Here is a 14,360-nt window from a genome sequence, read left to right on the forward strand (position 1 = left end):
CATTTAATATCATTACATGGCATACAAGCTATTAAACTCTAACAATTGAGCTATTCAATATAAGGACATCATTTCTTCTTATGCAGTCATTTACAAAGTATACACATATTATATCTATTACATTTCATTCTCAACCAAAACTATACAGTCCATCTGACCAATAAATAAAACTCACCTAAAAAAATGAGCACATCTAAAACCCAGGACATACATATAAGTTACCATTTACCGTAGTAAATTCAATTTTGAGACAATGACATTGGAATCAAGGGTCAAGGTCAGAGTGACCATGATCTTTATGCATACAAGGTGTTGTCTATTTATTTGCTTCAGTACACAAGTTATGCACAGTACACAAATCAGACAATGCTTTACTTGCATAAAGATCAAAGGTCAAAGTCATACAGAGTGACCTGACTTGATATAGGCACTCCCCCAACCCCCAACCCCCATCCTATGGTGCATCAGCAACCAGATTATTTCACCTACATTCTACAGTACAAGTTATGCACAGTACACAAATCAGACAATGCTTTCCTTTTAAATTGTATAAGGGTCAAAGTCAAACAGAGTGACCTGACTTGGATATATGACCCCCCAAATCCCAGGGTGCATCAGCAAACCAGGTTAGTTAACCTACAATCTACAGTACAGGTTATGCATAAGACACAAATCAGACAGTTATATTATCACTGGGGTCAAAAGTCCATGTCAAGGTCATAATGAACTGACTTTGGTATAAGACGCATCCTCAGCACATGATGCAGTATACCAAGTTTGGCTTGTCTTAGTTTTGTGAAACAAAAGTTGTGAGCTGGACATGAATTTGACAAACTTTTACTTTAATAGGGATTAAAGGTCGAAGTTATGGTCAGTGTGACCTGACATTGCTTTATCACATTCCAAAGCCCATGATACATACAGACAGACATATATAGCTTCAAAATCTTTGTTTTCAGGGGGTGATAGTAATTCAGCAGTGCATCCTATGTTAAAGCAATTTGATAAATATTAACATTGATTATTACAATTTGAATTTGACATCAAACCAATTGTTAATAAAATTGTAATGAAACAACCTACTTATTAAGTCTTTACTAGAGGCAATTTTAAGTGGGATAAATAACTTTTATATAGACACATTACCTTTAACCATTTTTTTTTAGCCTATGTTTAACAAACGGTTCAATACAAATCATGCTTATGTAATTATTATTTTTTTACAAACATTTGGTCCCAATAGCCTTGTAATATCTTGGAGAAAGAAAAAGTAGTGTTTTACCTCCCATGTTCTATTTATAGTAACATGGGGCATGTTAATTGGATGGCGAGCTGAATAAACATACCATTTTAACTAGACATCCTTAGAATGACTCAGGCCATAATTTGTTTAAATTGGCCCAGCAGTTTCAGGGGAGAAATTTAAAAAAGTTTCCAGACAACAGAAAGACAACAGATGACGCTTTCAAACATATGATAACAGACAACAGGACAGTTGGAATTGTGTTGATCGCTCACACTGGCTCTTAGACAGTTTGCATTAGTTATCTTTTGTAAATACTATTCGATCGAACCTACCTTTACATAATGCTGTATTTTAATCTTCTATCTCCTATTTCTTTTTACTTCTTAATCATAAATAGACATTTCTCAGCTGATGATATATATGTATCAACTATCTAACCCGTTGGCAAGTGCTGTATTAAAATTACCAAAGCATGCACAAAAAGTTAGACAATTGATTTAACTTCTTTACTACTGACGACTAAGAATTTGATCTGAAATTAAAGTAAACAAATAAAACTCTTATAATATTCAGTTAAGAAACAAATTCCACTTTATAATATAATTCAGAGTTTGATACTTAGCTAAATAAAATAGGGAAACTATTAATAAACTTGAAATTTAAACACATAAAGAACAAATATATACAAAACTAGGTTGTAAGTACCGGCTTAGTATTTAAAAAAAAAATTATATGTAGGGAAACTTTTGATCGTTTTGTACAAAATGAATTTTCCTTTAACATGTTTAAGGCACTCTTATCATTTTTCTATTAATACTTTACAGCTTTCAAGTAGTAGGGTTTATTTCCAAAATGACAGATATTGCATCATGATAACTGTAATAAGTTGGAATAACACTTACTTGTACTTTAACACAACTTTTGATATAAACATGGTCAATCAGTGTACCACCCTCTGTTGTTGCCTCTTGTACTAACTGTTCAAATCCGAATGAAGCCATACAATCTTGTATTGATCTGCCACCCTTTATAATGTCTTGATTAAAGTCTCCTAAAACAATAATACTGCTTGAAAGCTGTGTCAATTCTGACAAAAGAGCACCAACATTTCTTAAAAATAGTTCAATTTGGTATTTTTGAGTTCTATATATTGTAGCAATTAGAACATTCATTTTTGGAACTTTGAAAATTATACATTCAAGATTTTTTTGAGATATATCAAATTCTTCATACTCAGAATCTGATTTAACATATACACCAACTCCACCATGACTCATTTCTTGTAAAGTAGCATACAAAGGATTATTTGATGCAAATGCTGCTGACCTTGGCAAATGATGAAGTTTATAATTAGGAAGGTGAACATCATCACTACAAGATTCCAACCATGTTTCAGTCAAACAGATATAATTTGCATTTTGGAAGTCTGAATTGGCTTTCAAATCATTTTGGTGAGCCTTTAGACCTTGAATATTGTGGTAAACTATTGACAAACCTGCTTTATGATTTGAAACTATGGTGTCATTTTGAGACAAAAAATTATCCATGGATTTCATTCCCTCCATTATATCAGGATCACTGTATATTTTTTTGTTCAAAGTTTTATCATCAATTGGTAATATAGTCAGCCCATTTTTTGAAGTAACTCTACTCAATGCAACATATGCCTGACCATAAGCAAAACATTTATTCAAGCAGACAACTGCCTGTGGCACGGTCAAACCCTGAACCTTGTGAACAGTACATGCCCATGCTAGCTGCAGAGGATACTGTTTTCTTGTTCCATTACTGAATGGTATATTTTCTGTAGATGGTTCTAATCCAACACATCTTTTTCCATTTATTATCTTCTGTACTTTTGCATTTTTGCCAACTCTATCATTATCAAAATGAATATATATGTTGTTTGGTAATGCTCCTTTTGAAAATTCTGAAATACTGAGAACAGTACCCATAACACCATTCACCAAACCATCACTGACTGCTTCATTTTTTATCATCATCACACGAGCTCCTTCTGCTAACAGGATTGATGTTGGAAGACAAATATTAGTTTTTGCAAAATTCTGTCTTCTCTTCGTAAGTTTCCCTGTTGTCTTATCCTTTTCAAAATCTTGAGCTTCAATTAATTTGGGCTCACTCGACAACTTCATAATCATTTCATTATTGTACATGTTAATTTCATTATTAGTAGCATAAATGTGCAGAGCTTCATCTGGTCCACTATCTATGCACTCTTTCAACATTTCTTGATCTGAAGATTTTAGTGGATAATTGTTCTGTTTGACCCTTAGTCTATTCAACAACTGGGCAAACAAACTATCTTCTCTCTGTCTCATGACTTCATCTAATTCCACAACAGAAAAAAGATCATTCCACAGATAATTCAAAGGATTTGATGGATCATTAACATAAAGTTTATCTGACCTTTTTGATTTTACTGGTGGTAATTGATAGAAATCACCCACTGCTATCACCGAAACTCCTCCATAAGGATACTTCTCAGGCCTTTTCTTAATTTGACGCAACCTTTCATGAATAAAAAATAACAACCTTTTGTTGACCATTGAGACTTCATCTATGATGAGAATTTGTAAATTTTCTAATTTGGACCTTAAACTATTCAGCTTATCTTCTCCAAGCATAGCTTTTTCAACAGATAAACCTTTAAAAATGGAAAGTGAACTGTGAATTGTCAATCCATTTATATTAAAAGCTGCCGTGCCAGTTGGTGCAGTTAACAACACAGTCAAATCATCAGGATTTGGGGAACAGTGCGCAAGAATTCTTGTGGCCTCATAATACAAGCATTTAATCAGATGGCTTTTACCTGTTCCGGCACCACCAGTTACAAACACATGAAATGGCGGTGGATTCTTACCATTCACTTTAAAATTGCACCACTCTCTGATCTTAAAAAATATGCGCTTTTGTTTCTTGTTCAATGTTCTCAACAACGGTATAACTTCAGACCTTGAAAAACATGTTTTTTGAACCATTACATTTTCATCAGTTGGCTTGTCAGTCTGATTCAAATCTGGTATTTCTAATTCAGGACTATCTACCTCTTGAGTGGTTGTGTTTTCACCAACTTCATTACATTCATGTCTTTCTTTCTCTGTTTCTGGACATAGTTGTGCCCATGCATCCTCTTGATATCCTCTTTCTTCCAATTGTTTCTCTGCAATCTCTAGCTCCTTGTCTTTCTTCACAAATTTTGACATGTTAAAGTTGACTTTATTTTGAACTGAACAGAGATCCTCCATCTGACTGTACTTGATAAATCCAGAGTTGTAAAAATCCTCATATGATAAAAACTGTGGTGGTTTCAATTGCTCATTTAATCTGTATGGCAAAAACAACTGTAATATACTTTGGTAGTATTGTTCAGGAGCTGTTTCTACAGAAAATCTTGCATATTTTATAACAGCATCAGAAGTCCTTGTCCTTTTTCTGATATACCCCATATCATTCTTTAGTTTGAATGTGGTGTCCTCATTAATTTTTTTTGGTATCTGTGTCTCTGCTAACACTGAAAATTCAGAACAAAATGTTGCTAAACACATCTGATCAAAGCGTTCTAGATCAGGTCTATTTGTATACCTATCAGTAATACTTTTCAGCCAAATATCATCACTATCACCATCATCATCACTGCTTTCATCTATAGACTTCTTCATCTTTAATGTTTTTGATTTTTGTTGCAGTTCTTTGAGGGGTCTACTTATTCTGCATGGATTTTCACCTACTGGAATGAATTGCACTTTTCTAGAACATTCTTTTAAACGTAAACCTATGACTCTGAAAACAGCTTCTTGTGTACTTAGTTCTCGAAAGTGAAAGTATGCTGTGCCTACTTTTTTCATAGTCTGCTGTGCATCCAAATTTCCATCCGCTGCCTCAATTTTTGTCTGCTGCAGTAACAAGCCAAGTTCACGTTCTGATTTGCTTATATAGCTTATAATGTAAACCACACATGAGTACGCATCCAATATGTACTGAATATCCATATTGGCATTCCATGATTTCAGCAGATGAGGGTTGTACTGATTAATAAACAACTCATCTTTATTTCTCTTTAACACAACAGTGTTTCTGTACGTTATCCATCTAAAACATTCTTGAAAATCTTCCTGAGACATTCCGGCTTTCAAAAATAATTCACCGGTAGTCAAATTTTTATCCTCACACTCTTTAATTACATCCCATAAACATGCTAACATCTGTTTTGCTTTTAAGATACTGCCCTTAGATTCTGATTTCTCATTAATATCACCATCAGTATGTTTATCATGATGATCATCATCATCATGTTTCATTGGACATGGTATAAATGTCTTTTCACATGGTTTACTGCTTTCAGATTCCGACTTCTTACCATCATCAGCATCTTTATCATGTTCCTTATCCTCCTCATTGTCTTCAATTGGACGGGAAATAAATGTTTTTTCAGATGGTGGTCTTGGGAAATTGAACCGACACTCTGTTCCTTTTTTCCGACAACTTTTTGAGTGGTTTTTGCTATGCTGTTGAACGGTTTTAACAATGTCAGTAAGCTCTGGGTCATCACTTTCCAACGGTAATTTGCAAGAGATATACTTATCAATGAACTTTGTAACAGTATCATCATTGTCTACTCCAAATTTGGGGGCATCTTCTACCCAAAATACACAATGAGTATGTGGAGAACCTCTCTGTTGAAATTCAACTCTATAAAAGTAGTCAATCACATGACCAATTGGTTCAGCATCTGACATTATCACATCTTTAAGAAATTTGTGAAATCTGTGATCAAACATTCTTGCTGCTGTAGCAGGGTTACTACAAAGGACTTTACATTTTTCATCCCAACTAAGATCGTCAACATTACGAATATCTCCTTGTTGCTTCAATATGGTTTCTACAATTTCTTTCCATCTAAAATCTGCGGATGAGAATGAGGCAAAGAATGTGGGTATACCTAACTGTCTAATCATACAAAAAATGTCCTTCTGAATAGATTGCCAATATGGTGGTGTTCCTCGGACAGGCTTCATGAACTTGATAGCTTCATCTTTTCTAAATAATCCATTTAATGACTCCTTATTGCACAGCATTTTACTTGTTACTTTCTGTCCATCTGAAAATGCTGACCCTTTCCGTAACGATATCTGTACATTTGACATGACCCTATCTAGTTCAGACATATACTGGCAAAAGAATATGTAGGAAGTATCTCTAGCAAACCTATTTTCGACACTCATTAATCTCAAATTAAAATACCTTAATAAAGATAATTTCTCTTCTCTGTCCTCATTCCAAGTGTTTTTACCTGTAGGGTAATGCACTGGAAAGGTTTTTGCTTCAATGCCCTTTTCTTTCAGTAAACTGACTGGATTATTTCCTTCTGCAGGCGATAAATTAAACTCTTGATCAAACAATAAATCCAATGCTTCCTGTGCAATGTCAGCAGGCTGTAAGCATGTGTCAAACTGTACACCCTGTAAACTATCATCTAAATATGAATCAACTGCATTTTCCTGTTCTTTTTTGTCTGTTTTGTCCTCCAAGTTATCCTTTATCACTCTGTCAGTTCTTGCATTAATTTCATTATCTTTTTTTTCAGCACCACATTTAATCTCTGATGTCGGAATTGGATTCAACCACTCTCCATTTATTTCAACATTTGAATACCAATCATTCTTTTCTTTTAAAAAGGACAAGGCTTCTCCCAAATGTTTAGTGTCCACAAACTGATATTCCTCATAACCTTTGTACTGTAATTTTCTTTTGAGTTTTACTTTCACTAAACAATTATCATCTTCTGATCTAGGCAAAGTTGTTGTGACCTTTGAAATATCTGATGGTACACAAACACATGGACCATGCACAGCTTTTTGTCCACCCTTAGGTAAAGCAACAATTTTCATGAAAGGTATATTTAATGAAATAAGGTGTTGTTCTAGTTGATTTAATCTGTTAAGTTCTAGTGGAATATCTTCTAAAGCCAAGTTGTTAGCAAAAGATTCAGCAGGTATTTTTCCTTTAAGAATCTTTCTATGGCATGTGTAACAAATCCAAAGTGTAACTCTGTTTGTTTGCTTAAATAAACATTCATCTCTGCATTCATCTGAACATATATGTAAATACTTCTCAGAAATGCATGTGTCCGCTATAGCTTTAGCAGAACCTGCTTTATACAATTCTCTTTTACATTGAACAACTTGATTTTCAAAACAAAGTCTAAAGCAGCAAGCACAAACAAATTCTGGACCCTTACTTACATTTTCTCTAAAATTTTCAATAACTTTTATAATGTCTTTACTTTCTTCTTTGGCATTCTGTCTTCTTGTCAACAACTGATCTTTCAATTTCCTTTTGAAATCATCATCTTCAGCATATTTCTGTATGCTTGCCTGTTTGACTTTCCGTTTGAAATCATCATCTTCAGCATATTTCTGTATGCTTGCCTGTTTGACCTCACTTTTGAATTCATCATCATCAGCATATTTCTGTATGCTTGCCTGTTTGACTTTTCTTTTGTGTTCTTCATCATTTGCATACTTTTGAATACTTCCTATTTTCTTTGATTCCCTGTATTTTTTATCACTAATATATTTATCTTTAGAAGCTTGTTGTATATATTGTCTGTATTTAGCATCATTCATATACTTTTCCTTTCCAGTTTGAATTAACCCTTCTTTGTATGACTTATCTTGTTTGTACCTCATTTTCTTTTTTTCTAATTTATTGAATTTAAACTGAGGATCCCACCGATACTTCATTTTTTCTTTTTCGGATCTTGTAAAACCTTCTTCTATTTCTGGAGGTTTACAAACACCTGGTTCTTTTCTTGACCTTTCCAACAAATATTTTTCTTCCACAATTAAACCAAAACTATTTTTTTCTCTTTTCAGGACTTTCTTTGCAACAGTCAACTCATGTTGTTCATATTTTCTCTTCATTGTACCTTCATGAGATAGTTCATAGTTTAAGTTCATTTGGTCTTTCTCTGCACCAGATTGATTTCGTTTCTTGGCACTTTCTTTACTGTTTAACGTTACCTCTTCTTTACCTCCAGGTAAAACAGAAAGAACAACTTCATAGTGATTACCTACATTATTAAGATAAATTGCTTGATCATTCACATTATTCTTGCTACAGATTTGCTTTGAGGAGTATTTAATCCATTTACCTTCTAAATATGTAAAAATGTCAGTTTTTAATAAATCAGCAGCAGCTATAATTTCTAACTCAGTTCCCCAAACATTGTCTTCTATCATATTAGTACGTTTCATATACTCATTGACTGTTTCAGAATCAAGAAAAGAATTGAACTGATGTGCATGACGCAAGATGTGGCGCACTAATTCATTTCTTATTTGTTTAAAGTTTTCTTGCCTGTTTGATACTGCATATGAAATAGCTCTGAATAAACAGTTGCCGTCTGCAGTGATTTGTTTTGATTTTAAAGGCGTACCTATACTGTGTGTTGGCATAAGCGGGATATTCAAAACAAATTTCGATTTAATATCTAAAATATTACAAAGTTTTCTTTTTGTATAATAATCAATTGGATTAAATAAATAGCATGTTTGAGTTGGGACACCAATAAATTCTACGTCAGAGTTGTTTTCATCCTCTAAAACCTCTCTATTGTTAATATTTCCAATAAATTTGTCAACATTGTTAGTGACAGAATCTTCATCTTGAATTTCGATGTTGATACCTGTTACTTCAAATTCTGCATTTACATCCCCTTGCACAAAATTGTAAAAGTGTTGGTACAAACTGTTCACATCATTAATCTGAATAACAACGCTTTTACCACAGCTGTCTTGTAAACCAAAACAATTTCTAGCATGCGAATCAAATAAATACATTTTCCCATTTTGCCTAATAATGGCACTAGTAAAACCCCTTACACAAACAAAACATCCATCTGAATCAATAAGAGCCTCTTGAAGAGCATGATCCAAAGAAAGAACATTAAATTCAATTTTACCATTATTATCTATCAAAGCTAATATCGACTCTTTTCTGTTACATTTAACAATCATATCTCTTATTTCAACCATTTTCGGTAATTCTGTTACTAACAACTCTTCATTATCACCATGAATCCAAGTATACAAAATATTCCCTTCTATCAAGATTTCATCCAAGAAAGTCATATTCCAATTATCAATCAAACTGAGTTTGCTGTAAGCTATGGCTGTTAATGAATTTGCTACACATTGTTTACCACTATTGTTTCTGAACCTGTCATCACCTTGATGGAAACTACCTTGCATCATAAATGGTTGATTAACTGAATCTGTATTTTCTAAATTCCTTACCTCATTTCTAGTTTCTTCTTGATCTACTAAATTAAGGTCAGTTTCTTCATTTTCTGTTTTCCCCTGAATCAGCTTTCTTGATCTTATTTTTCTATAATAAGAAGAATCAGAGGACTGTTTATTGTTTCTAATATCAACTTTGCCACCTATAAAATTCATTTTATTTTTTGAACTACCATTCACTTTTACTGACTTAATATTATTGCTTTGTTCATTCCCTGAAGCTATGTTTAAATGAACATCAGGAGGCAACATTTTAAAGCCTGAACTACATACAGATTCTAACTTCGCTTTTTTTGTTTTTGGTGGTTCATCAAATTCTAATGTTAGCCTTATTTTCGATTCGATCTCGCCATCTGACTGGTCTGTTTGTAATGTTGATATCTTTGTGTCTTTTATTTCTTGTTTTCTGTACACCGATTTGGGTTTAGTTTTTACTTCTGGTATAGGTTCAGTTTGCATTTCTTGCATTAGTTCATTGTTAATTTCTTGTTTAGATTCAGTATTGCATTCTTCAGTATTGATTTCTAGTATTGATTCAGTATTGTATATTCTAGTGTTTGATTCAGTATTGTATATTGTAGTATTTGACTCAGTATTGTATAATCTAGTATTTGGTTCAGTACTGTTTATTCTTAGTATTGTTTCAGTATTGTATTCTTGAACCTTTTGCTTTGTTTCAATTATACTGGTGACATCTAATGATGTTTCTACCACCAGTTTCGTCTGTCCTGCAACACCAAGCTTTGGTGAGGGTACTCTCGGTGGAGTACAAACCCACGGTGGGGAGTCAGAGCTCAGTGGCATATCCATGCTTTGGATAGACAGGCTTCCCAGAGGAGGTTCTAACCTCTGGGCATTTGAAGGATTTTTCTCACAAGGAGAAGCCAACCTTCTGGCTAAGAGTTCTTCCTCACCTAGAGGTGCCAACTCTATAGAGGCAACACTGCTTTGTCGTCTACTTCTCATTCTCTCCTTCTGCTCTCTAGCTACAGTAGCTTTACTCTTTCTTTTACGACCCATTTTCTGTCAAAATAGAAAATCAACAAGTTAATAAACAACAGACTTTTGAGAGTCTGTATCACTCACCTTGTAAAAATACGCTATTTGATTTTTATTTTTCTGTGATTGTAATCATTTATGTTTCCTTGTTTTTCGTGATATTTGTAAATCTTATTTAGTGGACTTTATGTAGATTTTGTATTGATGATCATTTTTACTGTTTCCCATGTTTCCAGTTTATACTTACATGTATCTATTTAAAGCTTTCATAATAATTGGCAAAATAATAGAAATAAGAGAAAAAAAGCTGAAATTTTTTGCCTGCTTTACTAACCATGATTGGTTTTATGTTGATAGTCCTAAAGAAAAGTTTTAATACTAGTATCACATAAACTTAAAATTATCAATGATCCATGAAAATGAGGTCAAAATCAAATGAACCCTGCCAGACAGACATGTACACCTTACAATCATTCCATACACCAAACATAGTTGATCTATTGCTTATAGTATACAAGAAAAAGACCAAACCATAAAAACTTAATATTGACCAATGAACCATGAAAATGAGGTCAAGGACAAATGACACTTGCCAGAAAGACATTTACAGCTTACAATCATTCCATACACCAAATATAGTTCACCATTTGCTTATAGTATTAGAAAAACAGACCAAAACACAAAAACTAAGCATTGACCAATGAACCATGAAAATGAGGTCAAGGACAAATGACACCTGCCAAGGAGACATGTACACCTCACAATTAGTCCATACACCAAATATAGTTGACCTATTGCTTATGGTATTACAAAAACAGACCAAAACACGAAAAATTTACATTGACCAATGAACCTTGAAAATGAGGTCATGGTTAGATGAAATCATGTCGACTTATTTGTAGATCTTATTGTGCTGAACATTTTGCTATATACTGTTCTATATACTGTTCCTCTCTATCGATTATCTTAATTAATTAAGGGGCTTATGCTTACATACAAATTTACATTGACCAATGAACCTTGAAAATGAGGTCATGGTTAGATGAAATCATGTCGACTTATTTGTAGATCTTATTGTGCTGAACATTTTGCTATATACTGTTCTATATACTGTTCCTCTCTATCGATTATCTTAATTAATTAAGGGGCTTATGCTTATATACAAAATCTGAAAATTATGGGAGTACAGGACATTCCTGTAAACTAGAGGCTCTAAAGAGCCTGTGTCGCTCACCTTGGTCTATTGGTATGTGAATATTTAACAAAGGACACAGATGGATTCATTACAAAATTGTGTTTTGGTGATGGTGATGTGTTTGTAGATCTTACTTTACTGAACATTCTTGCTGCATACAATTATCCCTATTTATAATGATTGGCCCATTAGTTTCAGTGGAAAATGACAAATTTTATAAAAATTGTTAAAAATTTACTATAAAGGCCAATAACTCCTTAGGGGGTCAATTGACCATTTTGGTCATGTTAGACTTATTTTTAGGTCTTACTTTGCTGTAAATAATTGCTGTTTACAGTTTATCGCTATCTATATTAATATTCAAGTTAATAACAAAAAACGGCAAAATTTCCTTAAAATTACCAATTCAGGGGCAGCACTCTAACAACCCATTGTCCAATTCATCTGAAAATTTCAGAGCAGGTAGATCTTGACCTGATTAACAATGTTAACCCCAATCAGATTTGCTCTAAATGATTTGGTTTTTGAGTTATAAGCCAAAAACTGCATTTCACCCTTTTGTTCTATTTTTAGACATAGCGGCCATCTTGGTTGGTTGGCCAGGTCACCGCACACAATTTTAAAACTAGATACCCCAATGATGATTGTGGCCAAGTTTTATTTTATTTGGCCCAGTAGTTTCAGAGGAGAAAATTTTTGTAAAAGATAACTAAGGTTTACGAAAAATGGTTAAAAATGGACTATAAAGGGCAATAACTCCTTAAGGGGTCAACAGACCATTTTGGTTCTGTTGACTTATTTGCAGATCTTACTTTGATGAACATTTTTGCTGTTTACAGTTTATCTCTATCTATAATAATATTCAAGATAATAACCAAAAACAGCAAAATTTCCTTAAAAATACCAATTCAGGGGCAGCACTCTAACAACCAGTTGTCCAATTCATCTGAAACTTTCAGAGCAGATAGATCTTGACCTAATATAAACCCAATCAGATTTGCTCTAAATGCTTTGGTTTTTGAGTTATAAGCCAAAAACTGCATTTTACCCCTATGTTCTATTTTTAGCCATGGCGGCCATCTTGGTTGGTTGGCCGGGTCACCGGAAACAATTATCAAACTAAATACCCTAATGATGATTTTGGCCATGTTTAGTTAAATTTGACCTAGTAGTTTCAGAGGAGAAGATTTTTGTAAACGTTAAAGACGACAAACGCCAAGTGATTGAAAAAGCTCACTTGGCCCAGCCCTTCGGGCCAGGTGAGCTAAAAACATGAAGAGCTATGATCCAGATTTGCAGTGTTGAATTCAATAAAATATATTTGTTTTATACATTATTGATTTTATTCTTTCAATAAAGTTTATAAATAACATTCCGTCTATTTTTTGTCTATCAGTACATGAAAAAAGAACCAGACATTATCTATTAATAAATAAATTTGTTTTCCTTGACCGGTACTTATAAATTAAACAACAAACAGATTTGTTTAAAATGTTGTTCAATATTGCACCAGTATTTATCATCATTTTTCATGCATTTACTGCTTAGTGTCTGTAGCTGTATCATTGTGTATCATTGACCTCAATAGTTTCTTTTTATTCAAAGTTGTAAAGGGTTTTTCGTTGACAGGAGTGTTATATGTGATAAAATATAAGAATTAGAATGTATTTTTCATGAAAAACAAAAGTAAAGGTTGAATGTATAAAATTAAGTCTTTATATTTTTATCTCCTGTCATGTCAAAAATGTAAACAAATCACCCCAAGCTTGTTTTTTCTGACTGTTAATGACACCTTTACACTAAATCCATTGAATGTTGGATGTGTACTGATTGATAATTAAGTTTTAGATGCATGATTTTTTTATTAGTTGTTATTGGCTTCGAACTAGCTGTCAGTAACTGCGAGTACTCACAGATCTGTACTTAGTGTCTTTTTGTTGTTTACATGTACAAGTACCCGTGTTTTTGTTAGATTTATTTCTATGTGTATCGATCAGACGAGTTAAGCCTTTTCAACTGATTTTTATAGTTTGTTCTAATATTTGTACTGTTACTGGAGGTTAGGGGAGGGTCGGCTAGTTTAACTCTGCCACATTCTGTATGTGCCCGTCCAAAGTCAGGAACCTGTAATTCAGTTGCTGTCGTTTGTTGCCGTGTTACATATTTGTTTTTTTATATTAATTTCTTGAAAAACTTCATATGTGAGAGCGCTAACAATACCAGACAGTCACCTGGTTTTTCTCTGTCCACTGCAATGTGTCGCATGGGGACAAATAAAGGCAACAGCAGTATACCACTGTTCAAAAAGCATAAATCCATGGACAAAAACCCAAATTGGGGTAACAAACTAAAACCGAGGGAAACGCATCAAATATAAGAGGAGAACGACACAACACTGAAATGTAACACACACAGAAATGGACCAAGCATCAGACAAAACCCAACGAGAATAACAAATAAAACATTAAATATAACAAAAACAGTGAAACCCCAGATCCTTGTTTTTTGCACCCCTGATTGTGATTGGCTGGCAAAATAATTTATGACAGTTATTGTTTGATTTTCTTTATTAATTTGTTCTTCAAATCACAGTTGTTGT

At 33.4% G+C, this 14,360-nt stretch overlaps 1 protein-coding gene across 1 annotated transcript; it reads right to left on the reverse strand.

Annotated features, from left to right (window-relative positions):
• Window positions 1-2,073: 2,073 nt before the first annotated feature.
• LOC139481280 (uncharacterized) lies at window positions 2,074-10,590 on the reverse strand. The gene is made up of 2 exons (XM_071264501.1): window positions 10,482-10,590; window positions 2,074-9,655 (listed from the first exon to the last, which is right to left on the reverse strand). Exon 2 carries the CDS (start codon window positions 9,520-9,522, stop codon window positions 2,074-2,076), a length of 7,449 nt encoding a protein of 2,482 aa, XP_071120602.1. The 5' UTR covers window positions 9,523-9,655; window positions 10,482-10,590.
• Window positions 10,591-14,360: the final 3,770 nt, after the last annotated feature.

This window comes from Mytilus edulis, chromosome 1 (assembly GCF_963676685.1).
Source record: "Mytilus edulis chromosome 1, xbMytEdul2.2, whole genome shotgun sequence".
In the NCBI taxonomy this organism is placed as follows: Eukaryota; Metazoa; Mollusca; class Bivalvia; order Mytilida; family Mytilidae; genus Mytilus; species Mytilus edulis.